Genomic DNA, 25,800 nt, shown 5'->3' on the forward strand with positions numbered 1-25,800 from the left:
TATGTGAGTACCATGTATTATGGTATTTTTAAATAATCTATTGCCTATTTCAGGGGAGGGGGAGATGACAAATATTTAGTCTTAGATTTGCACTGCTGGATTTTCTAAGTGTAACCTTGACTGGTTATCCTATTGTTTTATTCTGTAAGATTAGTCTTATGAATTAAAGTTTGATAATTAAGTATTTCTGTGTGTTTCAGCATTCTGTACATACTAAGCCTCTTCCTACTGCGCGGGACAGCTGTTAGCAAATGGTGTGTACTGGTTTCTGTGTGGAAAGCTGGACGCAGGCGGAGATCCATGGGAACCTGTGCTCTGTGTCACGTCCCACGCCGGCGGTGCCCTTCTCCCAGGGTGGGGGTTTGGGTGAACCACTGCCGAACGTCACTCCGTACGAAAAGGCTGTGGGTGACAGGAGAATTCTCCCCTGGGCCCCTGGCCGAAGGCAGGGTTTCAGCTGGGTTGACGCGGTAGGTGGCCGTGTGGTGCTGAGCATGCCCAGCCCCGAGGTGCACGTGTGTGCAGCTCTCCACGGCTGATGTTCCCCTGTGGGTCACAGCCCCGAGAGCAGGGGCGGCTCTTCACGCTCAGCAGATGCTGCTCGTGTTTGCTGCTGGAATGACAAACTTTACCCCACCCAGGAAAAAAAAAAATAATGGGCTGAGGCAGTTCGGAGGTGTTCTTGCCGAAATGAAGTTAAAAATGTGCGATGTATCGCCCACCTGGCAGTGCAGCGTGGCAGGCTCTGCGTCAGCTCGGTGTCAGGCGTGCCCAGGCTGCCCGGGGCAATACGATAACGCGCGGGGGGAGCTGGAGCGCACCCAAAATCCCTTCCCACGCCAGCTTGTCCTTTGGGGAAGAGCTCTTCCACGGGCTCCTCCTTGAAGCGAAGCTAAAGGTTATTCGGAGTGGGTTGGTGTGTAGGGCGTCCGGGAGGAGCCCCCACCCCACGCAGGACCGGGTGGCGCGGGGGGCGTCGGGGGGAGGAATTTCTCCCAGAACGCCGTTAAAGCCGCGGGGTGGGGCCGCTGCCCTCGAGTGCGCGGAGCGGGGGCCGATGCTAAACCTGCGATCACGGGGCCGTGGGCGAAGGCGTCGGGAAACCGGCCGGCGGCTGCGGGGCGCCCGGGGGTGCAGCCTGCGGCCCCCCCGCTGCCGGGGGCGGGGCAGGAACCCGCGTCCCGGCCCCGCCCCGGCCCCGCGGGCCCAGGCGCGGCGATGAGCGCGTCCCGGCCCGGCCCTGCGCGCCGCGGGCCCGGCGGCTGCGGGACATGGGCGGCCCGGCCGCGCCGCCGCGCCGGGGGCTGCTGCGGGGGCCGCTCCTCCTCCTCCTCCTCCTCCCGCCGCCCCCGGCACAGGTACGGCCGCGCCGCAGCCCGCGGGTGGGAGCGCGACCGTGCCCGCGCGTGACCGTGCCCGCGCCCCGCGGGTGGGAGTACCGGCACCACTGCGTGCGTGCGCCCCCCACCCCCCGCCCCGGGCGTGGCGGTGTGGGCACGGGCACCCGTGAGGCTGCGGGCGCCGCGCTCCCCTCCACGCGTGTGCCGGCTCTCCCGGGGGCGCGGGCGGGCGCGACCCCTGCGTGTGCGCGGCGAGGCGGTGTCCCGCGTGTGACAGCCGCCGAGAGCGGGGGCGCGCGGGGCTCGGCGGCGCGCGGTTTGCGGGGCGAGGGGGGCTGTGGAGCCCGCGCGGTCCCGCGGCCGTGCCGTAGCGGTGTCGGCAGGTGCGCGGCCGAGACCCACGCGTGACGGAGGGGCCGCGCGCGGGACGGGGGTTGCTCTCCGCTCGGAAAAGCGTTTGCGGGCCCGGGCCTGGCGGGGGCCGGGAGCGGGGTCCCCTCCCTGGGAGCCCCCGGCCCGCGGAGCCGCTGCGCGCAGGGCGATGCCCACGGGGCCCCGACGGCCGGTGCCGCTCCCCGCGTCTGCGTGCGGGGGGGTTGGCACCGCCGCTCCGGCGGAGGAAGCGGCCGGCGCGGGCACCGAATTTCTGTCTGTGCCCCATCCCCGGGGGAGCGAGCCCACCCCGAGCCCGCGGCTGAGCTCCGGCCGCGACGGCACCGCTGGGGCGTGGTGGGAGAGCGGGGGCCGTGCCGACGTCCCGCGGGAGCAGCAGCCGCGCTCCTGGGCTAGGGCTGGCCAGGCTGGGAGCAGAGGGTGGCTGCTGCCGGGCGCCCGGCTCTCCCAATTCTGCCCGTGGTGGTGTGCGGGGAGCTGGCTGGGCAGCTCGAGTGCCCTGTCACCGAAAAAACAGTGGCTGCAGAGATGGAAAACACCGCAGAGCGTCAGGGGAAGGAAAAGCAGAGGCGGCGAGCGCAGGGCCGGCTGTAGCTCTGGCAGCTGCAAGGGCTCGGTGGTCTCGGTTCTGTTTTCCCCGTGCAGGTGGCCGCGCTGCCAGAGCCACGTGTCTGTGGCCTGGCTTGTCACAGCCGCTCCCTCGCAGCCGCGGCGAGCCTGCCCGTGTGGCCGCACGGCGCTGGAGGAGTGGTGGCGAGGAACAGCCAGTCTCCTCTGCCTGCCCCACTGCGTCCTCTGTACAAAGCGAGAGCTGGGGAACGCGCTCGGACCTCGCTTGAAAACTGAGCGAGAGGAGAGACCGATAATGGCGTTGGGCTCGAAGCAGAGGGGCGGATGTGGGCTGCGCTGGGAGGGAGCTGGTGTGTGCTCCTGGCAGGAGCTCAGCCGGAGAACCGGGGACCTGGCGCCCGTCGGGGCCGCTGTCTGTGGCCTTGGGGCACAGATTTCCGTGGCTGGGGGCAGCGCGTGTCCCTGGCCACACCGTGTGGTGTCTGGTCTGGCCCCGCCATCTGGTCCTGCTCCGCAGACGGGCACGCGCTCACACGCCGGTACGGAGCGGGTGAAAGGCAGCGAGGGGGCCCACGGGGTGTCCTTTGGCCGCCCCGCACAGGTGCCCAGGCAGCAGCTTGCTTGCTCTGCTCCCGCGCGGCAGCCGGTGGGGAGCCCGGGCGTCAGGGACGGCCACGCCAGCCCTGCCTCTCCCCGAAGCCGTTAGGGTCCCCGTGCTGTTTGCTGCTCCCTGTTTGCTGACAGGGTGAGGCTGGCCCGCGTGCCCGCCTGCGGCAGCTGAGCTGGCGCTTGCGGTACGGATGCCGTACACGGAAGAAGCAGCTCCCTCAGCAATTACTCCCGTGGCATCGGGACAGCCGAAATCTGTAGCTTTGAATGCCTGGGCGAGCACTCCTTGCATTTCTGGAGTGAAAAGTCACCCAACTCGTTTGTTTCTGGAAGGAGCCGGTGGCTGGGCTGCTTGTGTCACCTTTGGAAAGGCACCCGGGAGCTGCGGCGGGGAGCAGCCGCGCTGCAGCTTAGCCCCGGGCTGCACCGGTGGGACGCGACCCGTGCTGAGGAGCCAGGGCCCGAGGGTGCCACGCTGCCGGTGGTGCCGCTCGCTGCGAGCGCAGCAACCTCAGCGCCAGGGCTCAGTGCCATGAGTTCGTAAAAGGCAGCACCTCCCCACGGGCCATAGCCGATGTCGTTCCACGGGTGGCCTGTGCAGGTGGAGCGGGAGGAACAGGCAGATTTAACATGCCGGTGCAAGGAAATAAATCATTTTCCCTCCCAGTCTCCCCTCACTGGGGATGAGGAGAGACCTTGGGGCTCTTCCGCGCAGTCTGCCGCTGTGGGGTGCTGGGCGCGGGGGTGCCGCCTGAGATGGCCCGTGCCACGGGGGCTCGTCCCCGGGCCTGGCCCTGCTCTCTCAGGACGGTGTTTCTGTCGGCAGAGCCTCAAAGGCGGTGCTGTGACTGTCCCAGAAACGCTGCTCTTCGTGTCCACCCTGGACGGGAACCTTCACGCCGTGAGTAAGAGTACAGGAGACATCAAGTGGACCCTGAAGGATGGTGAGTAAGGACCCGGGGGTGCTTGCTCGCAGCCTGGCTCCCTGGGCTCGCCGCTAGCCGGGGTCGGGGACGCACCCCCCAGCTTGGCTCTCGCTGGTCGCGCTCTGGGCCAGCGGTCCCAGCAGTTCCGGCAGCCGCAGGCGCGGCCACGCGTGGAGCACAGTGTCCAGGGGCCAGACCCCCGCTGCCGGCGGTGCCGGTTCCGGGTCCGACATGCAAACAGACCGCAGCGGCGGGCACAGCGCGTGGCTGCGCTCGGTAAACACTGCCACGTTGTCCCCGCTGGCGGGGCGAGGCCGCTGACGTCTGCGTTTCGCTCTCTCTTTCAGATCCCATTCTGCAGGTGCCGGTGTATGTGGCAGAGTGAGTGTCCTCCCCCCGCGGCCGTGTGGGAGCCCTTCCGCGGTGCATGGCTGCCCTGGCCAACTGAGGGATTCACAGCGAGAGGGGACCCGCAGTGAAGGGACCCTCCCGGCCCCTGCCGCAGTCTTGCCCTGAGCCCACCCTTGGCGCTTGTGCTTCGCGCGTGGCGATGAGGAAGGGCTGCTTCCTGTGGCCGAATTGCAGCCGTTCTGCGGGCGGCCCAGGAGCTCTCGGCACCACCACGCGCAAGAGTGCAGGAGAGAAATTGGGGAAAATCCCCCTGGAAGTGCAGAGGGAAGGCAGGGGGGCAGCGAGTGCCCCGGGGCGGGCAGGGCAGGAGCCAGCACGCTGGCGGGCGCGGGGTGGCCGTATGGAGTTACGGCGCTGACCCCGTGCTGGAGACCATCCCCTGCCAGATCCAGTGCTGGAGGTTTCCAGGAAAGGTCAGACCCTGCAGGGAATCCCCCTGGAGCAAACGGCTGGAGGGGTTTCTCCGGTGCAGCCCCTCCGTAGTCGGTGGCCTGCGCCCAGGGAGGGGACGGCTCACCTTTCGTCCTCCCCTCTCCTTTCCAGACCAGCGTTCCTGCCGGACCCCAATGACGGCAGCCTCTATATCCTGGGAGGAAAAAACAAAGAAGGCTTGATGGTCAGTGGGGCCGCGTGCGTCCCGCCTGCCCGCACCCCGGGGCTTCACCGGGCGGGGGGACCGGGCGAGCCCCGGGCTGTGGTTGCTGCGCCGGTCCTTGGCGCCCAGGGGATGTCAGCACACGGGTGTGGGCACATACAGCCGGGACCCTTCCCTTCCCCCCCGCTCTGTCCCGCTTTGGGGTCCAGCGGTGAAGGCAGGCAAGGAGGGGGCTGTCCCGGGACCTGCCCTTCCCGCCCTGCTGCCGAAGGCTCGGAGAGGTTTTTCTCCAGCCCCGTGTCCACGCTGCCATCTGTGTTGCAGAAGCTCCCATTCACCATCCCGGAGCTGGTCCAGTCCTCGCCATGCCGCAGTTCGGACGGCGTGCTCTACACCGGTACGCGGAGCGCGCCCGCTCCGGCAGGGCCGGGGAGGAGGAGGCGAGGCTGAGCTGGGAGCTCCCACAGACGCATCCGGGAGGAGCCCGGCGAGCGGCTCTTGGGACGGGCAGCAGGGCTGCGGAGGCTCACGGAGAACGTGTTTTGTTCTCAGGGAAGAAGCAGGACACCTGGTTCATCGTGGACCCCAAGTCAGGGGAGAAGCAGACCACTCTCTCCACAGAGGCCTGGGACGGTCTGTGCCCGTCGAGTCCCCTGCTCTACATCGGCCGCACGCGTAAGCCAGTCCTGCTCCCCATTCTGCTCGGGTCCCGGCAGCGGGGTGCTGGGCGGTGACCCCGCGCGCGCTCTCATCCCCAGAGTACGTCATCACCATGTACGACACCAAGTCACGGGAGCTGCGCTGGAACGCCACCTTCTCCGACTACTCGGCACCGCTCTGCGAGGAGTCCTACCACTACAGTGGGTGCTCCCGCGTGGGTGGCAAGGCAGGCAGCTCCCCGGCACCCTGCTCCCCAGCGCCCCGCTCGCGGCGGGACCCTGGCTGCGCGGGGACCCTGGGGTGATGCTGCCGTGGCGGGCTGGGAATAACGGCCGCTGTGCCGGCCGCGGCTCTCCGGAGCCGAGCAGCAGGCAGCGGCCCATGGCCAGCGGCAGGACTGAGCGGGGGCAGAGAGGGACAAAGCCCCGTGGCCAGCGTCACTGCATCATCCCCTCCCTCTGGCTCTGCCTAGAAATGGCGCACCTCGCCTCCAGTGGGGACGGGCTGGTGGTGACGCTGGACAAGGAGAGCGGCGAGGTCCTGTGGGCACAGAACTACGGCTCGCCCGTGGTCGGCATCTACGTGTGGCACCAGGACAGCCTCCGCCGCGTCCCCCACCTCAACCTGGCCATGGAGACCCTGCGCTACCTGACCTTCCACTCGCAGGACATCCACCTCCTCAAGTGGAGCTACCAGTCCATGAAGGATTTCACCACCACCAAGACCCAGCTGCTGTACGTGGCTCCTGTGCTGCGGCGGCGTTTGCGTTGCCTCTGCTCGGCCGCCCTGGTCGGTGACGGCTGGCACTCGTCCCTGCCTTGCAGGCCAGCGCTCTACGTGGGGAAGCACGCGGCCAGCTTCTACGCCCTGACCTCGCTGGTGCACAGCAGCATGGCTCTGGTGGTGAGTGTCCCCTGCGGCCCTTCGCGGCGAGCCGCGGCGGTGCGCGTCCCAGCTGCGCGGTGCTCCACGACCCGTCGGACCCCCAGCCGCAGGGCATCACGCTGGCCAGGATCGACGGCCCCACCACGGACGATGTGACCATGAGAGAGTCGGGGGAGTGCGAGATCACGCCCAGCACCGACGTCAAGTACCCGCAGGGCAGCATCACCTCGCTCCAGAACCAGTGGCTCCTAATAGGTGCGGACACCCAAGGGGCAGGGGCGTTCCCCGCATCCTCGCTGCCGGAGGTGCCCCGGGAGGGGCAGCCCGAGCTGTCGCTGTGCGTTGGGCTGGCAGCGCGGCTGCTCTGCGCGGTGGGGACTGCGGTGACCCTGACGTGGGGCTGGCTGTGACGTTTGTGTGCATCCCGTCAGAGGTGGCACCCCTTCCCCAGGAGCCGGAGGTGCCTGGCGAGCCCGCGCCGGCGCTGCGCGGATGAGGGACGGACGCGGTGACCGGCGACCAGCTGACGGTTGGCTCTGTTCTCCCGCCGCAGGGCACCACGAGCTGCCTCCCGTGGTCCACACTACCATGCTGCGCGCCTTCCCGGAGAACCTGAGGAAGACGACAGAAACCATCATCCCCAGGGCTCCTCCTGCCAGGACGGCGTTCGATGATGTGAGCGGTGGTCCCCGCTCCGCGCCGGGGGCACCTCAGGCGGCGCTGGGGTGCTGAAGGCTCTGGGCTGGCTGGGGCTGGGCGGGGGTCCCCAGCGTGGGGTGGCGCGCGGCAGGGGGGTGTCCCAAACCTGAGTGCCCAGCAGTCTGTCCCGTTGGTGGCACCCAGCTCCGGGTGTGTGTTGCAGTTCCTGGCCCCGAGCGGCGTGGAGGAGCCGGCCATCCGCAGCGAGGGGCAGCTGCAGCCAGACCCTGCGCCGAGGGAGCAGGTGGGGGTCTACCCCGAGGCCGGCGCCTGGGACCTGGCGATGGCTGGCGTGGGCACGGCGCTGCTGGGCGGGGGGCTCCTCTTCCTCCTGCTCACGGTGAGTGGTGGCTGCTGCAAGAGCCCACGGCCTGCCGCAGAAACGCTGCCTCTGAAGGGCCGGGGCCTCCCTGTGCTCCTGTCCTCGTGGCGTGAGCGGTGGTGCCGTGGCTGCGAGGAGCTTGCTGCCGGCCGGGCGAGGGACAGACCCGCACGGCTTGTGCCGAGCCCCGCCAGTGCCCCGGCTCGCAGCGCAGGAGCCGAGCGCTCCCGTGGTTTGTGTTCCAGAAACTGCAGAAGCAGCAGGCGGTGCAGCAGCAGCAGCTGGAGAGGCAGATTCAGCTCCTGCAGCAGCAGCAGGAGATGCTGCTCCCAGGCCGGGTCTCGGGGGACGGCGTCCCTGCAGAGCCCGGGGAGCCGGGGCTGAGCCGCAGCAGCGCGTCGCAGCTCTCGCAGAGCTCCAGCCCCTCGGCCCCCCTGAAGGACCTGCCCAACGGGCTGGCCCATCCCGATCTGCCTGTCCCGGCGGCTGCTGAAGGTGCGTGCAGGTGGGAAGGGGCCAGGGGCGCGCTGGCCGTAGGTGGTGTCACCCAGAGCAAAGGCAGAGCTGCCCCAGCTGAGGTGGGAGGAGATGCAGGACCTGCTCCTGGATGGACACGGGCGAGGAAAGCACTTGCAGGAGCAGCCGGGCCCGGAGAACGGCTGGGTGGTTAAGGAGCGGAACGTCCTGGCTGAAGGGTGGCTGCCTTCCTCTTCCTCTGCAGATGCAGGACCAGATGTGGTTGTAGTTGGGAAGATTTCTTTTAACCCCAAGGACGTGCTGGGCCACGGAGCTGGAGGAACCTTTGTCTTCAGGTGGGTGACACCCGGGTGCCCGCTCTCGTCTGGGAGCCACCGGGACAGCGCCAAGGCAGCCCCTTCCCTGGCTGGCAGCCGGGGGCTCAGGGCTTTGGGAGTGGGCTGCCGCCTTCCCCTTCTCCCCAGGCCCCCGCGGGGAGCTGGGCTCCTGGCCGCCAGTCAGCGGGGACAGCGGGGAGGGCAGGTCTGTCCCCTGCGCCACTGCCCCGTGCTGCGCCCGCTCCCGGTTTGCAGCTCACTGCAGAGATTTGTGCGTGCCCCTGGCTGTGACAAGTCTCTGGGAGCCCCTCCAGGGCGCCCCGTGCCCAGGACCCCGTGGGGCGAGGTCCCAGCGTCACTCAGAGCCGGGCCGGGCTGTGCGTCCGCGGCGCGGGGCTCCGCTCTGGCCAGGGAGGGCCATGCCTGGACGCTGCCGCCGCTCTCCGTGCAGGGGACGGTTCGATGGCCGGCACGTGGCCGTGAAGCGCCTGCTGCCCGAGTGTTTCCATCTCGTGGACCGCGAGGTCCAGCTGCTGCGGGAGTCGGACGAGCACCCCCACGTCGTCCGCTACTTCTGCACCGAGAAGGACAAGCAGTTCCACTACATCGCCATCGAGCTCTGCTCTGCCACGCTGCAGGAGGTGAGCCTGCGGCACACTCCCTGCCCGCTCCTGGGGGGCTGTCGGTTCCCCCCCGGCGTCTCCATCCCCGCCATGGCAGGCTGGTCCCCGGGGGTTTCGGCTGTGCGGTGAGGGGGTCGTGCGGTGCTCCCGGGGAGCTGTGTGCTGCGCGTGGCTGAGGGCAGGGTTGGCAGCCAGCAGCTCCGGCTCAGAGCCCCTTTGGGGTTCCCGGCTGGCGTGGGGCGTCCGGCCCCGCTCCCGGCAGTCGGAGGGCACGGGGCTCGGATCGGGCAGCGGCAGGCTGCCGGGCGCTAGGGAGAGGCAGCAGCACCGCTCCTGTGTCAGCGAAGCCCCTGCCCTTGTTCTGCTGCCGATTTGCCCTCTCGGGAGGGAGCAGGGCAGCTCCCAGCGTCGGCGGGGCAGGTGTTCGTGTGCTGGGAAGAGACTCGGCGTGCGGGAGGAGAAGCGTCCCAAGGTGGATGCTGGTGGAGCGTTGGCGGAGAGCCGAGGACACAGCGAGGGCAGTTTGCCGCAGAGGGGACAGACCTGGAAATGGCAAACCTGGGGCGCAAGTGGCCTCCACGTGGGCTTCTCTCCTTCCGCCTCTGCCAGCCTAGCGAGGAGTCTCTGTCCCCGCGAGCGTTGTCTTGGTTGCCCCAGTAAATCGGGGCAGATCAGTTCATGTCTTTCTGCCTCTGTGTGGTTCCAGTATGTGGAAAGCCCCAGCTTCGATCGGCGCAGCCTGGACCCGGTGTCGGTGCTGCGTCAGACCATGTCTGGGCTGGCCCACCTCCACTCGCTCAGCATCGGTAAGCGGGCGGGAGGGCGGCACGTCCCGGCTTGGTGCCGTCCTCGGCCGAGGCTGGGGGTTCAGGCAGCAGCTCTTGGGGTCGGCAGCGCGCGGGGCGGCAGCCTCAGCCCCGCTGCCGCGTTGGCGGGTGACGCTGCGCGCTCTTTCTTCCAGTCCATCGCGACCTGAAGCCCTGTAACATCCTCATCTCCGCCCCAAATCGCCACGGGCAGATCCGAGCCGTCATCTCCGACTTCGGCCTCTGCAAGAAGCTTCAGGGGGGACGGCAGAGCTTCAGCCTCCGCTCCGGCATCCCCGGCACCGAGGGCTGGATCGCGCCCGAGATGCTGCAGGAGGCCCCGAAGGAGAACCCGGTCAGTGAGCTGCCGCCCTCTGCCCCGCCTGGGGGGCTCCCCGAGCCCGTCCTGGCCGAGTGTCCCGCGCTGGCGGCAGCCTAACCGCCTGCTGCTGGAATGCGCGATTCAGACGAGAGCTCCGAGAGCCCAGGCCAGCCGGGTGCGGAGCACTGGCTCTCCTCAGCCCACGGCTGCCCTGGCAGGGACGCTGCGCTCGGCGCAGGGCGTCCCGTCCGGCTGTGAAGTCCTGGCTCCCGCCTGTGCCTCGGGAAACCTCTTCCCTGGAAGGACTCGCCGTGACGGGTGCTTCACCGACCCCGGAAGGCAGGGCAGGCAGGAGCCTGGGGCAGCGCGTTTTCCAGCAGCTCTGTAGCGAACAACCAAGCGTTCACATAAAAGAACGGAAAAGGGAGGCAAGAGCTTTCCTCGCCCTGTGCTGCGAGCGTCTCATCTTCCCCCTCCTGTTTTGCAGACGTGCGCTGTGGACATCTTCTCAGCGGGCTGCGTCTTCTACTACGTGGTGTCGGGAGGGCAGCACCCCTTCGGGGACAGCCTGCGGCGACAGGCCAACATCTTGTCGGGCTCCTACCAGCTGAGCTGCCTGCAGGAGGAGGCTCACGGTCAGGCCCTTCCCCGCAGGCGCGTCCCCGCGGGGAGCCCTGGGCGAGGGGTGCGGCTCCCGGCCCTTCGTGGGGAGCTGGCTCTCCATCGTGGTGTTCCCCCCACCAGACAAGCTTGTTGCGAGAGAGCTGATCGTGGCGATGATCAGCCCCGAGCCCCAGCGCCGGCCCCCGGCCCCCACGGTCCTTGTGCATCCCTTTTTCTGGAGCCAGGAGAAGCAGCTGCAGTTCTTCCAGGTGAGCACGCGCCAAACGTAGGTGTGCGCTGAAAAGCAAGTGCTGGAAACAGCCGTGTTTGGGTCAATGTGCTCGTTTTGAGCTACTTTTGCAAGGGATTGGGGGGGAGTCCTGGGTTTTTTCCTTCCCCTTTGGCGCCAGCTCTGTTCCCTGTCGTGGGATGGGGCGGCGCGGGGCAAGGGCCAGCACCGTAACTGCCCCCTCTCTGCTCGTGGGCGCACAGGACGTCAGCGACCGCATCGAGAAGGAGCCCGCCGAGGGGCCCCTTGTCTCGGCCCTGGAGGCGGGGGGACGGGCGGTGGTGAGGACCAACTGGAGGATGCACATCTCCCTCCCGCTGCAGACCGGTGAGCGCGGGGGCCGGGCTCGCCGCTGCAGCCCGAGCCTGCTGCCACGTTTGGTGCGGAATCGGGCAGGGACTGGGGCTCTTGGGTCTGGGCCCCTTCACGGGGCAGGAGGCGCCCACTCACACCCAGGAGGCAAACCAGGGTGGGTGAACGTGCCAGCCCCTCCCTGGGAGGGCAGAGCAGAGCAGTGCCCCGGTTTGCCGCAGGCCGCGGCGCTCACCGTGCCTCGCGGGGGCTCAGGGTGGCACTGGCACCATGGGGGGCTACAGCAGCCCCTCACCCCAGTCACGTCCCACGTCGCCCAGCGTCTCTCCTGCTCTCCCCAGACCTGAGGAAGTTCCGCACCTACAAGGGGGGCTCGGTGCGTGACCTGCTGCGGGCCATGAGGAACAAGGTACGGCCACCCCACTGTCCCTGCCACCCGCCCCTCCACCCTCACCGCACGTTCCCGCCGCCCACGTTCACCTCGCCCTCTCCCCTGCAGAAGCACCACTACCACGAGCTGCCTGCCGATGTGCAGGCAGCCCTGGGCTCCGTCCCTGACGGGTTTGTGCAGTACTTCACCTCCCGCTTCCCCCGCCTGCTGCTGCACACGCACGGGGCCATGAGGGTCTGCGCCCACGAGCGGCTCTTCCACTCCTACTACTGTCAGGGGCTGGGCGGCGACAGCAAGTGAGCGGGGACGCGTGCCGGGACATCACCCGCGGTGCCAGGCTGCGGCCGCTGCTCCCTGCCCGCGCCCACAGCCCTGTCGTGCGGCAGCCCCGCGGGGCTCTCCGGCGTCCTTCTCCCCTTCCCCGGGGCAAGGTGGGACCTGGCTGGTCACCCGGCGCGCTCGTGGGTTGTGAGCAGCGCAGTCTGGAAGAGATGAGCATGGGGTGGCACTGGGCGCTCAGCTGGGCTCTGCAGAGCCCAGGAGGGACCCTCAGGGCACCCACCTTTGGAAATGCTCATGGTGGGAGCCAGCAGCCTGGAGGTACCTGCTTCGGAGAACAAAAGAAATCTCTGCGGTGGACGTGGTGTTTGAGGAAGAAGAAAACACGCGTTGGGTTTTCCGAAGGGACGGCCGGCAGAGCGATGCAGCGGGCTGGGGCCGGGTCCCAGCGGGGCGTTCGCCAGGGATCAGCGCGCGTTGGCCTCCCTGCTGCGTGCCTGGGGACACGGCTCTGAGCACGCGTCCGGCGCGTGGCTGTGACCAAGACGGATGCGTTGGTCTGGACACTGGAGAGGGTCCTTCGGCTCCACCGGGGGCTGAGGCACCACGGGGCAGCTTTCAGCAGCCACCCCAGCGCCTGGACCTGCTGTTTGCGACAGGGTTGCTGGGGGCAAGGTGCCCCCAGCCCCGGCACGAGGTGTGGGGCCCCCAGCACAATCCGATAATGAAGGTTCAGTCTCAGCTGCGCTGAGAAGAAGGATTTCTCCCTTTTGCTCAGCAGCAGCCTGTCGTTACGCCAGGCTGGAGCCCCCGAGCGGGTCCCGCACCCAGGCGCCCCGAGCAGTTTGCACAGCACAGCGGCTGTTTGGGAGCAGTTGGCTCAGGACACAAAGGCAGGGACACCCCTTCTCCCCGGGGCTCCCTTCCCTCTCACCGCGCGCCTGTGCCTTTCCTGCCACCCCGGGAGCATCCCCGTGGGCAGGGATCCCGTAGGATCCTGCAGCACACGCTGGGTCCGGGGGCAGAGCTTCCTCTCCGCAAGAGCAATGATTTTGTACAGTCTGATTCGTCTGTGTGCCGGGCTGTGGGATGGTGGTGTACAGGTAAGGGGGTTTGTACCTGCTTTATTCTCAGAATACTGTATGGCCTAGAGCATTTTATACAAAATGTTATAAAAAGAATAAAAACTAAAAAGCTTGTCCTGCTTAAAAATGAACTGGCCTGAGAGCACCGGCAGGTGCTGGGCGTCAGCCACGGTGGGAGAAAGCCCAGCATCGCTGGATGTCATGCCTGCTGTGACAGTAGGTGACTTGTGCTAATTCTGTAGTCACACTGTGAGCATCTTTCCCGGAGTAAAGAGAGCAAATGGAATGGGAAAGGGGAAGGTACAGCTGTTAACCCACCCCTGAGAGCACAGCTCCTGTCGTACCCACAGGGAGATCAGCACAAGCAGCACTGACAACTCACAAACCCTGCTTTGCCACAAGCATCCCCCAAAACATGACCCCGTCCCTGTTCCCTGTGAGAACCTGCTCCTGTTTCCCTGTCGCTCTGCGTTGATGTGGAGCAGAGCCAGGAGCAAGGCCAGGGGCTGTTGGCAGGAGCATTCAAGAGCAGGCAGCAGGAGCTCATGAAGAGGACAGCTCTGGCCTGGAGAGGAAGCCAGCGGCAAGGTGCTGCTCCCTCCCTGCCAGCAAGGCGCAGGGAACCACGACAGGCTGGACGCTGCAGCGAACAATCTTTAATCAAGTTATGCAATGTACAAAAGTGTAGGTTTCACATAGATTAATTTCAGTATTAAAAGGCTGATTGCTCAGTCTCACCCTGGGCACGTTAAATACCTTACCTGAATTTCTGTGAGAGGAAACCAGAGCACGGACATGTACAAATAACTTACATGATAGGTCTGCTCTCCCTGTGCTTTTTTCTCTCAAGAGAAGGCCCAGGAGCCTCAAACAAGAGGGTTGGTTTTTGAGTCAGAGTTTTGGAAGTTAGAAACAAACAAACAAGAAAACCCTAGGTATGCAATTAAAAAAAACAGACTTTCTATTAGGAATGGGGAGCAAGAAACCTTTGGGTACCAGTCAGAGTGAACAACGCCATTCCCACAGCATCAGGGGCTTCCTCATGGCACTAGGCCACAGCCAGGAGCGGAGCCCAGCTGGGATGGGAGGTTACAGTGCGAGCAGGGATGCTACCAGGCTTCCCCGTCCACGACCGGGACAGTTTGGCACAGATGTTGAGTCCACCGAGAAAAAGGTCTAAGCAGAAGATTTCACCCGGGCTGAGCCAGACTTTGAACTGAGGAGCTTCTCCACCATGGTGCGCGCGTAGCGGAGCCGGCTGGCCAGCTCCTTGCAGCAGCCGTGCTCCTCGATGAGGCTCAGCTTGTACGTGCGGAAGTCCCGTTTCTCATCTATGTATGTGACAGCAGCCATGAGAGGGCACAGGATGACCTTGGTGTGGTCCTGTGGGAGAGAACACATGGTCAACCTGAGCACTCAGCTCCTTGGGGACTGCATTTTCTCAGGATAAACCATCCCAGCAGCAGCTCGGTTCACTGGGGAGTCCTGGTTACACCCTCCTTGCCTGGCACACAGCACGGCGTGTTCCAGCAGCCGGAGCGACAGCCCTGGAAATGGCCCAGGAGCAGCCTCACCTGGAAGAAGTTGATCTGCACAGTGCCATTGCTGAGGTGCAGGATGATGGCGCTGCGGGTCCGGAACCACGTGCAGAGGTAGGGTAACCGGGCCAGCTCATCTCCTTCCCGTGGCGTGATGTTAGCGCCCGCCTTCAGCAAGTGCTCGCTCATGTAGTTGCGGAAGTATTTCAATAGTGTTATCTGCAGGTGGGAGAGGCTGTGAGCAGACAGGCCGAGGGTGATCCCTGCGATCTGGGGAGGGCAGGGGCTGCTGTCACAGTCCCAGAGCCTCTCTGTGTCTTTCAGAGCCTGAGGTGTCACTGCACAAACCTGTGCAAACTCTCACACTCAGAGTTAATTCTGTCTGCAACGCCTGAGACTCGCTTTGCTGCACACTTTGGGGCATGCAAGTCTCATGAGCGCTTGTTTCTGTGAAACTGCTCGTAAGCGAGCCTCAGACAGCGACTAGAAACAAACGGTTGGAGTGCCAGTGCCTGTGCTGGGGGCCACGTTTTACCAGCTAAGAGGAAGCCTGCAGAATGCCAGTGCCCCCAGGTTACAGGTGTTTCTCCCCAGAAGCACCCTGCCACAGCCCGACAGGCAGAAGGCTCGCCAGCAGCAGGCAGCCCCAGCGAGGGCTGTCCCCAGACTGACCTTCTTGTTCAGGGCAGAGGGGTAGGACCTCACGGTGAAGTAGGACTCGGTGCTGTTCTGCTCGATGTACTGCAGGCTGTCGCCATCGTTGTACATGATAAGACGAGTGGAGTCATTGAAGAGAACTCCGACGCTGTTGTCACACAGCTGGTACCCTGGTTCAGAAGGGAGCCCATGAGGGCCTTCAAACACCCGGCACCACCGCTCGTGTCGAACAACGGCAGAGGGTTGTGCCTTCTAGGGTCTCCCTGGCAGCCACCCCCCCAAGTCCCCGCCAGGTCTGGAGTCTCCTCTTTGCGGAGGTTCAGGGTGGCACTTCTCTGGTTTGTCACCCTCCCTTGTTGCACAACCCGCTGCAAAAGCGACTGTACCTGCCCCAGTGGGTACCTGGGCTAGCTGGGGAGCGAGGCCAGCCATCCCACGCAGCAGGTAGCCATTTTCCCCCTTAAAGTGGCCAGGGCTGCTGTTCGGTGACCACTACTCTGGATTCACCGTGTTTAGTAACGTGCCCGGTGGTGGGCACACGCGCACCGGAACACTGCGGTTGAAGAACCAGACCTTGCAATGCCCAAATCCAGGCTTCCCCCAGCCTCTTCAGAAACTAGCCAAGGCTGAAGTATTGCCCCCAAATTATTTACCTAGGCCATATTTATCCGAGTAGTCCACCCATTTGCTAACCCAGAAGATGGGAATGCAGGCTGGGTCTTCAGCTTCTTCTGCAAAGAGGAAAGGAGTTTGTTAGAAGACATTTCACAGCATCCTGTGCACCCTGGCAAGCAAGTGGGGCCAAAAGGGACATCAGTAGCTACTGCATCGCTTCTCAGCCTTCCGGTTTGAAACTGAGGTCAGCTGGTCTCTCACCTCAGACAACAGCATCAGAATGACAAAGCAGCAAGTTATCCAGGACGGATTGTCCCCAGACTCACCTTGCCTCACTGCAACTCTCTCGGAGGGCTTGGCCGAGTTGACCGCAGTCAGCTGCTGTAACATGTCGGCTAAGTGACCGTCAACAGCATCTCCCAGCTCCCGCAGCCCAGCTACGTCTTCCTTTTCAGGCAAGTTCTCTAGCGCAGGGCTGTCTGGTCCTGGGCCAGGAAAGAGGAGAGTGTGGAGCGTGACCAGGGAGTGGGTTTCTAAAGGCATCAGATTTACATTCTACCCCAGCTACAGGAAACACATCGCACACCAGACAGCTAAAGCTAGTGCTGGCACTTCCTCATGCTTTGGTTCCGGGCAAAGAGCAAGGAGACCTCTCTCTCACTCACAGAATGCTCCAGGTTTTCATAAGAAACGGGAGAAGAAACGGGAGAAGAGATAAGGGAGTGCCACACTCTCCATTGACGGTTCTGGGTGTTGCTGGAGGCCAGGCCGGCTCTCATCCAGCACCGCAGCCCAGCCTCACCTCCAGACAGATGCTCTCACCTTTGTTGATTGCAGTCAGCGGCTTTCGGCCGTTCAGTTCAAGTCCACTGGGAGCAATTGAAAATCTAGGCGCAACGGTGAGGCAGCTGGTGGGCAAGCGGCTGGGGATGTATCCCGACGTGAAGAACTCGTCATTCAGCAACTCGTCGATAGTTGGGCGCGTGGCAGGGTCAGACCTCAGCATCTTCTGGATGAGGTTAGCAGCTACGGGGTTGATGTGCTAGGAGGAGACAGGCAGAGTTTGCAGACGAGGGTCAGGGGACAACATACACCAGCAGCAAATGCATGGAATGTACAACCCAGGGGAAGTTCCGTGCAGAGCGGAGCTCCTGTGCTGCGCCAGGCAAGCAAGACGCAAACCTGGGGAACCGGAGTTGGGCAGCCATGAGAGCTGTCTCCGGACAGCACGCAAAGCCTAGAGTCGACTGACTTTAGCAAGACCGAATCACCAGGACGAGTTGGGGACCGGGCCCCGACCTCACAGACTCGAGCACGTCCGTTTAACCCCGTGTGCCAACTGCCCAGCTCAGGTTTTTGCTGAATTACAAGGGAGCTGCTGGCTCCCCAAGAGGAAGCCGGCCCTTCAGGTCCAACTCCACCACCAAGTGAAACACCTCCTTTCCAGCACTCTGCAATAAGAGCCATTTCACCATTATGTGAGAGCCCACTGAGTGCCAGAAACAGGATGGCGCAGCAGCAGGCTGACCAAGAGCTGCTGCGAGGTGGATGGGTCCACCACGGGAAGGGCCATACCTTGGGGATGGTGTACTCGTTCTTCTTGATTCGGATGTACGTTTCTTTGAGACAAGACGTTTCAAACGGCGGTTTCCCCACCAGCAGAGTGTACCTGTGCATTTACAGACAACAGGGCGTCAGTTCTGCAAAAGAGGCTCAGGCTTGTGTGCGGAAGTGACCCTGTCCTAAGGGCTCTCCTGGCCAAGGGATTACACTTGGCATTGGACGTGCAGTAGCACAGACAGCTACGTGTACTGCGCCTGGTTCCTGCCTTCTGAAACAGGAAGCTGGGATCTAGTACTCTCTGGAGAAAGTTCCAGTTCGGAAGCGTGGACTGTTGGGAAATGCCCTGAGACAGCCGTGCTGCGTAGCAGATTGGCCTGCAGACGGCAGGGCAGGTGACGTGCTGGCTGGCAGTGGGGCTCGGCCAGGGCAGGTGCTCAGGCGGACGGCACGCCCAAAGCTTCAGCTCCCACCCAAACTCAGAGGGGCCAACGAGACTGGGACCACAGGGACCGCCCGGCCCCACGTCCAGCCCACGGAGAGGCATTTTGACTCACATGATGCAGCCGATGGACCAGATGTCCACCTCGAAGCTGTGCCCCTTCTTGCCCAGTACCTCCGGGGCAATGTAGTTGGGAGTCCCACACAGGGTCTTCTTGCGCTCACCATCGTACTCCACTTTGGTGGCCAGGCCAAAGTCACCTGCGAGAGACGGGGAGTGACCGGAGATGCCCCGGGTGGCTGGTCCCCAGGGCAGGGTCCCTGCCGTGGGGCAGCCGTGGGTGACCGGCAGGACATCACACCACGGGCACTTACCGATCTTCACCTCCATGTCATCACTGAGGAAGAGGTTGCCCAGCTTGAGGTCGCGGTGAATGACGCGGTGGCTGTGCAGGTACTGGCAGCCCAGGATGGTCTGGCGCAGGTAGTACCGCACCTCGGGCTCGCTCAGCGCCTTCCGCCGCTTGTGCAGCTCCAGCAGCGACTGCGGGGAACCGTCAGCACGCGGGACACCGGCACCCCCCACCCCAACCGGCGGGTCCCACCACTCCCCTCCCCGCCAAGCCTCACCCTGCGGCGGCAGAGCTCCAGCACGACGTAGACGAAGTCGGCGTCCTCGAAGAAGCCGTGGAAGCCGACGACGTGGCGGTGGGCCAGGCTGCGGTGGATGGCGATCTCCATGGACATCTTCTCCTTCTGGTGCGGCTTCACCAGCAGCGACTTGGGCACCACCTTGCCCGCGAACACCTCCCGGCTCTCGGCCTCCGCCAGCTCGTAGCACCGCGCGAAGCCGCCCTTCCCCAGGAACCGCCCGCGCACGAAGCTGCGCCGGGTCCGCGGGTCCACCAGCACCTTCGGTACCTCCTTCCCGCCCGCCGCCGCCGGGCCGCCCGTCCGGGCCGGCTCCGCCGGGGCCGCCGGCCGCGCCGCCTTCCCTGCCGCCGCGCTCATGCTGCGCCGGGGAGCGGGGCCGCTGCGGGTGCGGGTACCGGTGCGGGGCTGGGAGCGGGGCCGCTGCGGGTACCGATACCGGGGAGCGGCGAGGCGCAGGCGCTGCCCGATTCAAACGCGGCCCCGGAACGTTACGCGCCCACGGCCGCTCCCCATTGGCCCAGAGGATTTAAAATCCACGCCGCCCGCCGCGGGGCACCATGGGAGCGCCCCGCCCGCCGCGCTTAAAGGGACAGGCGCCGCGCCGCGACTCCACGCGCGACGGGAAACGCGTGGCGCTCCGGCGGCCGTTGGGTTTGCGGCCACGCGCGGCCGGCAGCTCCCGCGGTGGAGGCTGGGAGCGGCCGCGGGACACGCGTGGGGTGCCCGGGCGCCGTTTCCACGCGGTGGGGCCCGTCCCGCACAGCGGCTCGGCCCCCGGCGCCGCTCCGGATGCGCCCGCGGCGGGAGGGGCTCCCCGGCGCGAAGCGGAGGGAATTCGTGCTGGAGTTCGTACCGGGCGGGGGGGGGGGTCCGGGAACGTAACGGCCAGCGGAGAGCTCGCTTCCCCGCAGCTTTCCGCGGGGGTCCAGGCGCAGGCAGGGCCCGTTCGCGGGACGCGTTTGTACCTCCCGCAGGAATGCGGGCCTTGCGCTGTTTGTTCTGTGCGGTCCCGCCCTGCGGCCCCTCGGGCCCTTGAGCGTGGCCGTGCCCGCACGCATTAGCGCCCTGTCCGCTCTCCCCGCGGACACGCTGACCTCGGAGGCGGCCAGGCCGGTGCCACGGCCGGCAGAGCCGCTCACGCCCTAACGCCGCCGCCCCGCAGCGGTACTGGGGCGAGGTCAGCCCCGTAGCTGCGGCCTGCCAGCGCGGGACAAAACAGCAGTGAGAACCAACCCAGAACAGCGCAAAAGCCAGCCGCAGCCCACCAGCCCCCCGCTGCGCGCCCCCAAAGACCCCCCGCGCCCGGCCGTAAGGGCAGCGGGGCCGGCCAGCCCGGGTCAGCGCAAAGCGGAGGGAGCGAGGGGGATCAAAGAAGCGGAACAGCGACTTGGAGTTTGAAGCGATCACTGTTTGTACACGACTCCTGGAAGAAGGGGTTTCCCTCCCCGAGGGACATGCACCCCATGCACCTGCAGCCCCGCGTCGGCTACGCAGCGACGCGCTCCCGGGGGAGTCTGGCCTTATCGCGCTGCGCCAGGCTGAACGCCGCCGTCAGAAACGCGTCGCTCCCGGGGCTGCGGGAGCACTGCACCTGCTGACTCTCGGTCTTCCCAGGGCGGGCAGAGGCGGAGAGGTGAGCCCAGGTCAGTGGGATGCTCCAGAGGACAAGCGGGTAAAGTGGCCAAATCTAAGGAATGTTAACAGTGCTGGGAGTCTGGGATCTTCAGTGGCGACTTGGCTTTAGACCCTGGCCGAGGCCACCTTAACAGAGAACAAGAGAGGTTTTAGTGAAGGCAGAACGGCCGGCTCAGCCCGCTGGAAGGAAGAGCAGGCCAAGAAACGCGCAGGTCACTGTGCAGCGACGCATCCCTCCTGTGCTCCAGCTGCACTGCTCAAGGGATGGCGGAAAGGCAGCACTTCCCAGCTGCTGTCCCACTCCCAAACTCGTGTCCCTTAATTTGGCAGGCACCTCTTCCCCCTCCTCTCCCACGCCGGCAGCCCAGCTCCGCGCTGCCCGCCCGCGGCCGTTACCCAAGCGATCCCGGTGAAACGTACTGTGGTGTTGAAACTTTGCAGGGACACCATGGCAACACAGCACACGCAGCCCCCCGCAGCGCGCTCCCAGCTCCCCCAGCCGGCCGACGGCACGGTAGCGGGGCAAAGCAGCACTGGCGAGCGGCAGCGCTAACTCCTGAACGTCTGACTTGTGGGAAACCTCGCAAGAATCCCCAAACCCGCCAGGTCTTACAGAAGGGGGGGCCGCCTACAGCCCCTCGCTGCAAATAGCTTCTGCAAGGGCTAGTCAGGCTCCGGACAGCAGAAGCTGAACATTTTGGAAGATGAAGCCAAGCAGGAAGCTGCCTGTAGTACAGATGCAAGGAACACTTCATGCTTTTTCACACGGGTAGAAAAAGTGGCGAGCCTGGGCCTCTCCCGTGGACACCCCCCAAACCCGCAGATCGCGGGGAGGGCACGGCCGTGCCAGCCTGGCTGCGGCAGCTTCAGCAGAGGATCTCATCTCCTCGTCCCAGCTGTGCGCCCTGGCTCCAGCTCCTGCTTTTTCACACAGGGGAAAGGAAAAGGAGCCACGCCATCCGGGATGGCGAGATCCAAAACACGGGCCGTTTCCAAGCGGCTGAAGCGACACTGCCGGAGCCAGCGCGGTACCAGGGAGGTGCACCTAACGTTTCAGCGCGAGGAGAGGGTTGTACAGCCACCCCGTGGCTTTAGGGTTCTCACTTCAGCACACAGAACAGCAGCAGAGACATGCTGTGACAGAGCCGTTATAAATCAATGCTGGAATCGTTTGTGGGTGAAAGCCACTGGGCCAGAGGCAGAAAGCAGCAGCTGCCTCACACCGGACTTCGCTTGTTTAACGCGCCGACACGGTGACAGTCGGTAACAGCCTGTCACAGTCGCAGCACGAGACTGCGGCTCCTGTGCCCCGGCGCAGCAGAATCCTCACTCTAGTCTCAAGTTTGATTTGAGGAATTACAACCTTGAGTCACTTGAACAACTGAAGAGGCTTTAATTTACGTTCAGTAAAAATACAAACAGACCAGTCAGTGGTTTTACATTTGGTTAACAGCAGCTACTACACACTTCAGTACTTGTACAGCGGTTTGCTGCTCAGGGTGTATCAGTAGGTTGCAGTGCGCGAGCAGCTGCAGGCTCCAGGGCTGCCGATCTCTCAGCCATACACCTCCACGTAACTAACAGAGCCCTGGCGCCCAGCTGCTCACCGCAACACGCGGGAGCCGCCGCTTAACAGCTATGGAGGGCTGAAGCTAGGCTGGAACGTAACGCAGCCAGAGCGGGTAGATTCACCCTCAGCCAGCTGCCTGGTACCGAGTCAGCTACACACAAGCGTCAGTTGTCTCCACCTTCCGCACAGCTGCTCCCAGCAAGAATTATTCCTGCTCGAGTACGTGTTCAAAACGAAATGGTCACTCTTCCCAAGAAGTCTGAATCTCCTTAAGTTTTATAATGCAAAAAAGCAGTAAAGAGTTTTCTTCAAACATACACACTGGGTAATAAGCAGGGAAAATTGCAGCATTCCCTCATCTACCTCTGGTTTCTGCTTTTAACTCCCCACTTCCTGCTGCTCTGAGTTCTGAGCGACACAGCAATCCTCTCTCCAAAGCCCTTTGGCTCTTCAAGGTCTGCGATGCAGAACACGCAGCAGCCAGGAGGATCCTCACCCTGCGTGACGGTGAGAGCACGGGCCTGATGTCTGCTTCAAGGGCTAAAAGCTAAGAAGTGTCCTGTCAGGCAAGGCAGAGAAAGACAGGTTTCAATGCCAGCCAGAAGTCCTAGAGCCAGTCCCAGGATGACTGGTGGTATCTTGTCCCCGTAGGACAGAATCTCCGTCCACAGGGAGAAAAGGAAGAGGCCATCCACCTCAACACGCAGGCCTACAGAGCAGCAAATACTTTTCCAAAGGAAAGCGCTGACTCTAAGGAACCCTGGTAACTAACAGCCCGTAACACGCACGCCAGCCATGCAGCGCTTCTGTTCTAGGACGGAGATCACTCCTAGCAAAGATAAGCCCACTTGCTTCGGACTAGACTCTCAGCTCTGCTTGCTCCCCAGCTGCACGGGGGAGCCCGAAGGGGGACTGAATCAGCTTTCCCAGCTCCAGAACATCTAATGGCACAGTTCAGACAACATCGAATGAATTACACTGAAATGAGCACACAAAGTTTAAACAACATGACACAGCAGCTTTCACGGGGGATGCTTGGCCAGACCGTTAGTGTTGAGGAACGCTCGCAGAAGTGCTCAGGAACGGCGGAGGGCCGGGCTCTGATCTCACTCAACAACATCCCTCTCCCTGCCCCCAGAGTCCTCCTGCGTGCCTCTACTGCTCTGAGACAGCGTAAATAGGCTACTAGACCTGAGTAAGTGGCAAGAACTTCTGGTAATAGCTCTTCGTAACGTCAATCATGAGCTCCTGGGTGCATTCCGGGAGTTCCCCAGAGAAGAGGCCTGGAAGAAGAAGAGTATGACCATCAGCGTTCTTGCAGGAGAAAGCAGAAATAAGCTTACATTAAACATTCCAAACAGCGACTGTGATTGAACTGTAAGTAAATACTAATAGGACAGCAAAGGGCTCTTCCCGCGTGTCGAGCCACGCAGTGGGATCGATCCCATCGCACCCCTGGGAGGATGCCGGACAGCCCGTGGCAGCCGGGCGCCCTAACAGCCTCCGCTGTTCCCCGTAAAACGCTGCCGGCAGGAAAACGGAGCGTGCAATTTGCACAAGGAGATCTCTGGCACCACCAGCTTAGTGGGCAAGAACTAAACATTCATGCACCTCAGTTTAATTAAGCGGTTAACTCCTGAATTACCCCTACTAACACACGAGTAATGGGCAAGCGGACTCCCTACAGCCTGAAGCACTGAGACGCTTGCAAACCCAGCAGCCAGGGAAGGAGGAGCGCTCCCTGCGCCAGCGCCTGCTGGGTGCCGGGCGCCTGACAAGCTGTGCTGCCTGCGCAGGGACGGCCACAGCAGGTATGCGTTGTGCCATCTTAGTAACGCCAGTCGGAGTACACCGCACCAGCTGCCCAACGGACACTGAAGCAGGGAGTTTCCCAAGTTAGAACTTCACAAGTTAGTATTTCAGTTCACCGCGTGCCCCATCCCTTTACGCTGGCGCTAAACGCCAACAGGAATCTTTGTCACAGCCATCGCGTGTGAAATAAGAATATCCACGTTACCCGCACTGGGGTGGAAGGAAGGTTACAGGGAGCGTACCTGGGCAGCCCGAGAAGACGGTGAAAGGCGGGACTACTGTTTCAGGAGGTAGTACTGTGTTGTCTAAGATCTTGCAGCAGTCTTTCAAAACGCATCTACGACCCTAAAACAGAGATTAGGCAAAGTCTATACTTAAAATACTACATGCTTTTGCTTGCATCTAAACTTCACCTAATTTAACTGCTCAAAATATACTCTGTATACGGGATCATGGGAAGAAATCTTTACCCTGACTGAATGCTCTTCCCAAGAGAATTCACTTTTTTCCTTCTTGAGGACGAAAAGTCTGCTCTGGACTAACACGCGTACAGGCAGCTGCATACGAACACGCGTCAGAGCGCGAACCGGAACCCAGAACCCCAGTCACGCAGTAACGCAGCAAGGCCTTCTTTAACCAGCAGGCTGTAACCTTGACTGTTTTGCATTATTTGCACAGAAACACAATTCCACTTGTAGTCTGTGGAAAGCCTGCCCTCCCCGGACGGTCCCATTAGCCAGAGGGACAATGCTGCTGGGACAGCTCTTCCAAGGAGCAGACAGCTCAACCTGCTGTCCTCGGGAGAGGGAAACTGAGAGCAGCATCTTCTGTGGAGGAGGAAAAGGCGGAGACAGGAGCAGCACGGAGTAAGCGTGCTTGCTCCAACCAGCTGGTGCAGACTCTGCTGCCGTTACAAAGCCTGAGCAGCACTCCGGAGCTGAAGGAGAAGGCAGAGGAAGGGCACTCACAATGACGCAGTTCTTGCCGATGTGGACGTAGGAGCCGATCTGGGCTGCGTTGACAACACAGTCCTCTTCTATGAAGACATGATCACCAATGTGGAGAGGGAAAAAAGCCACCCTGTGACAGGAGAGTCGTTTGTTCAGGCACATAACAGAGTGATCCGCGACACCGCTAGACCCAAAGCCACACTGCGCAGTCTCCTGGCTCCAGCTGGATTACCAGAGCCAGATCTGACGCTAAGGAGGACTCAACAGCAACCAGTCGTTCCCCATCTCTTTCTAAAGGACGGTCCAAACGAGCAACAGGAAGATGTCCTGAATAAACAAAAGCCAAGTGCAGCCTGTTCTTCACCTGGCTATTCTGATATATCCCAGCCCTTCCGCACTGTGGTCTGAAGGGATCACTAACCCTCAAGACAAAGATGAAAATGTGAGGAAAAGGCAGGTTTTGAGGGACATACTCCTGCAAACTGCTGCAAAAGGAACACAGCCCTCTGAACACGCATCTCAGCCAAGCTGCTATATTTTTCAGGTACACAGATTTTAACTCAGGGAGTTAAAGGGAGAGGATCTCTTACCCTTTACTAAACTTCTTGAAGGGCGGTCTAATGACACTGCGGCTTTTCACCACGCAGTGTCGTCCAACCCGTACGTTTGCCAGGTCACCGCGGATGATGCAGTCGTTCATAACTATCGTCTGGAGAAGAAAAGAGAGCGTAAACGAGCTCAGATTTCTACCTGTGCTACCAGATATGGTACAGGCCCACGCAGAGGTCAGGCCACTCCAGTGAGATTATGCTGCTTTACAGAGGACTCTCTTAGCCAAAAGCGCGAACAAAGCAAACGACGGAGGAGCCTGGAACCACCAGCTGTGCTCCCATCGTGTCAGGGAGCTGCCCAAAGCCAGGCAATACACAAAACGAGGCTTCAGCCACAGAAAGGTGCTGTCAATGGATAAAAGCTCCACGATCTGCCTACAAGCCGAGGAAGCTCTGTGTGCGCTCTCACAGAGCACAGCTCCGCTGGCGCGGGGCCGACAGCAGCGCGGGGGCCGCCGCGGTGGGGACAGGGACTCCGCGGCCCGGCCGCACCCCCCCGCCATCCAGCCGAGCTGCTGGGCGGAACGAGGTACCGGGGCGGGGGGGCACCGCAGCCCCCTCCCCGCCACCTACCTTGCCGTTGAGAACGATGTTCTGGCTGCCGCACAGGACGGACTGCCGGCTCACCTTATTGCCGGAGGCCTGCGGGGAGAAAGGGCGGGTCACCGGGGGAATCACCGGGGGAACTGGAGCCCCCGACGCCCCAGCGAGCCGGTCCCGGTCGCAGCCCCGCCGCCCCCGTCCCCCCGCACCGTCTCGATGTACTCGGACTTGTTGTAGAGCATCTCGCTCAGCTCCATGGCGGCGGCACCACTTCCGCACGGCCACTCCCGGCTTCCGGGG

The 25,800-nt window shown here is 63.3% G+C and overlaps 3 protein-coding genes across 3 annotated transcripts; 1 reads left to right on the forward strand and 2 right to left on the reverse strand.

Moving 5' to 3' along the window:
• Positions 1 to 1,236: 1,236 nt before the first annotated feature.
• Positions 1,237 to 13,027, forward strand: ERN2 (endoplasmic reticulum to nucleus signaling 2). Its single transcript, XM_086760255.1, has 22 exons — positions 1,237 to 1,358; positions 3,739 to 3,856; positions 4,186 to 4,219; positions 4,793 to 4,865; positions 5,169 to 5,241; positions 5,397 to 5,519; positions 5,603 to 5,704; positions 5,977 to 6,238; positions 6,329 to 6,407; positions 6,494 to 6,644; positions 6,943 to 7,064; positions 7,252 to 7,428; positions 7,656 to 7,905; positions 8,132 to 8,222; positions 8,656 to 8,845; positions 9,534 to 9,633; positions 9,789 to 9,988; positions 10,443 to 10,590; positions 10,700 to 10,827; positions 11,051 to 11,174; positions 11,501 to 11,568; positions 11,659 to 13,027. The coding sequence occupies exons 1-22, from the start codon at positions 1,272 to 1,274 to the stop codon at positions 11,848 to 11,850; spliced, it is 2,892 nt and encodes a 963-aa protein (XP_086616381.1). The 5' UTR covers positions 1,237 to 1,271; the 3' UTR covers positions 11,851 to 13,027.
• Positions 13,028 to 13,554: 527 nt separating this feature from the next.
• PLK1 (polo like kinase 1) lies at positions 13,555 to 18,736 on the reverse strand. The gene is made up of 10 exons (XM_086759897.1): positions 18,356 to 18,736; positions 18,101 to 18,269; positions 17,842 to 17,986; positions 17,300 to 17,393; positions 16,547 to 16,766; positions 16,051 to 16,209; positions 15,763 to 15,840; positions 15,125 to 15,279; positions 14,489 to 14,671; positions 13,555 to 14,297 (listed from the first exon to the last, which is right to left on the reverse strand). Exons 1-10 carry the CDS (start codon positions 18,734 to 18,736, stop codon positions 14,091 to 14,093), a joined length of 1,791 nt encoding a protein of 596 aa, XP_086616023.1. The 3' UTR covers positions 13,555 to 14,090.
• A 1,030-nt stretch (positions 18,737 to 19,766) lies between these two features.
• Positions 19,767 to 25,771, reverse strand: DCTN5 (dynactin subunit 5). The gene is made up of 7 exons (XM_086760094.1): positions 25,710 to 25,771; positions 25,531 to 25,599; positions 24,937 to 25,055; positions 24,365 to 24,476; positions 23,639 to 23,741; positions 22,776 to 22,867; positions 19,767 to 20,140 (listed from the first exon to the last, which is right to left on the reverse strand). The coding sequence occupies exons 1-7, from the start codon at positions 25,755 to 25,757 to the stop codon at positions 20,120 to 20,122; spliced, it is 564 nt and encodes a 187-aa protein (XP_086616220.1). The 5' UTR covers positions 25,758 to 25,771; the 3' UTR covers positions 19,767 to 20,119.
• Between the last annotated feature and the right edge of the window lie 29 nt (positions 25,772 to 25,800).

Source organism: Chlamydotis macqueenii, chromosome 15 (assembly GCF_036417535.1).
Source record: "Chlamydotis macqueenii isolate bChlMac1 chromosome 15, bChlMac1.mat, whole genome shotgun sequence".
NCBI classification, from domain to species: Eukaryota; Metazoa; Chordata; class Aves; order Otidiformes; family Otididae; genus Chlamydotis; species Chlamydotis macqueenii.

Coding starts and splice junctions, on each gene's coding strand:
- ERN2 (XM_086760255.1), top strand. CDS start 1,272: ATGGGCGGCCCGGCCGCGCCGCCGCGCCGGGGGCTGCTGCGGGGGCCG. Junction 4,220..4,792: donor GTGCCGGTGTATGTGGCAGA/GTGAGTGTCCTC, acceptor TCTCCTTTCCAG/ACCAGCGTTCCTGCCGGACC. Junction 7,065..7,251: donor CCAGGACGGCGTTCGATGAT/GTGAGCGGTGGT, acceptor TGTGTGTTGCAG/TTCCTGGCCCCGAGCGGCGT.
- DCTN5 (XM_086760094.1), bottom strand. CDS start 25,757: ATGGAGCTGAGCGAGATGCTCTACAACAAGTCCGAGTACATCGAGACG. Junction 24,477..24,936: donor TTCAAGAAGTTTAGTAAAGG/GTAAGAGATCCT, acceptor CTCCTGTCACAG/GGTGGCTTTTTTCCCTCTCC. Junction 22,868..23,638: donor CGTCTTCTCGGGCTGCCCAG/GTACGCTCCCTG, acceptor TTCTTCTTCCAG/GCCTCTTCTCTGGGGAACTC.
- PLK1 (XM_086759897.1), bottom strand. CDS start 18,736: ATGAGCGCGGCGGCAGGGAAGGCGGCGCGGCCGGCGGCCCCGGCGGAG. Junction 16,767..17,299: donor ACGAGTACACCATCCCCAAG/GTATGGCCCTTC, acceptor GTCTCCTCCTAG/CACATCAACCCCGTAGCTGC. Junction 14,298..14,488: donor TGCAGATCAACTTCTTCCAG/GTGAGGCTGCTC, acceptor TCTCTCCCACAG/GACCACACCAAGGTCATCCT.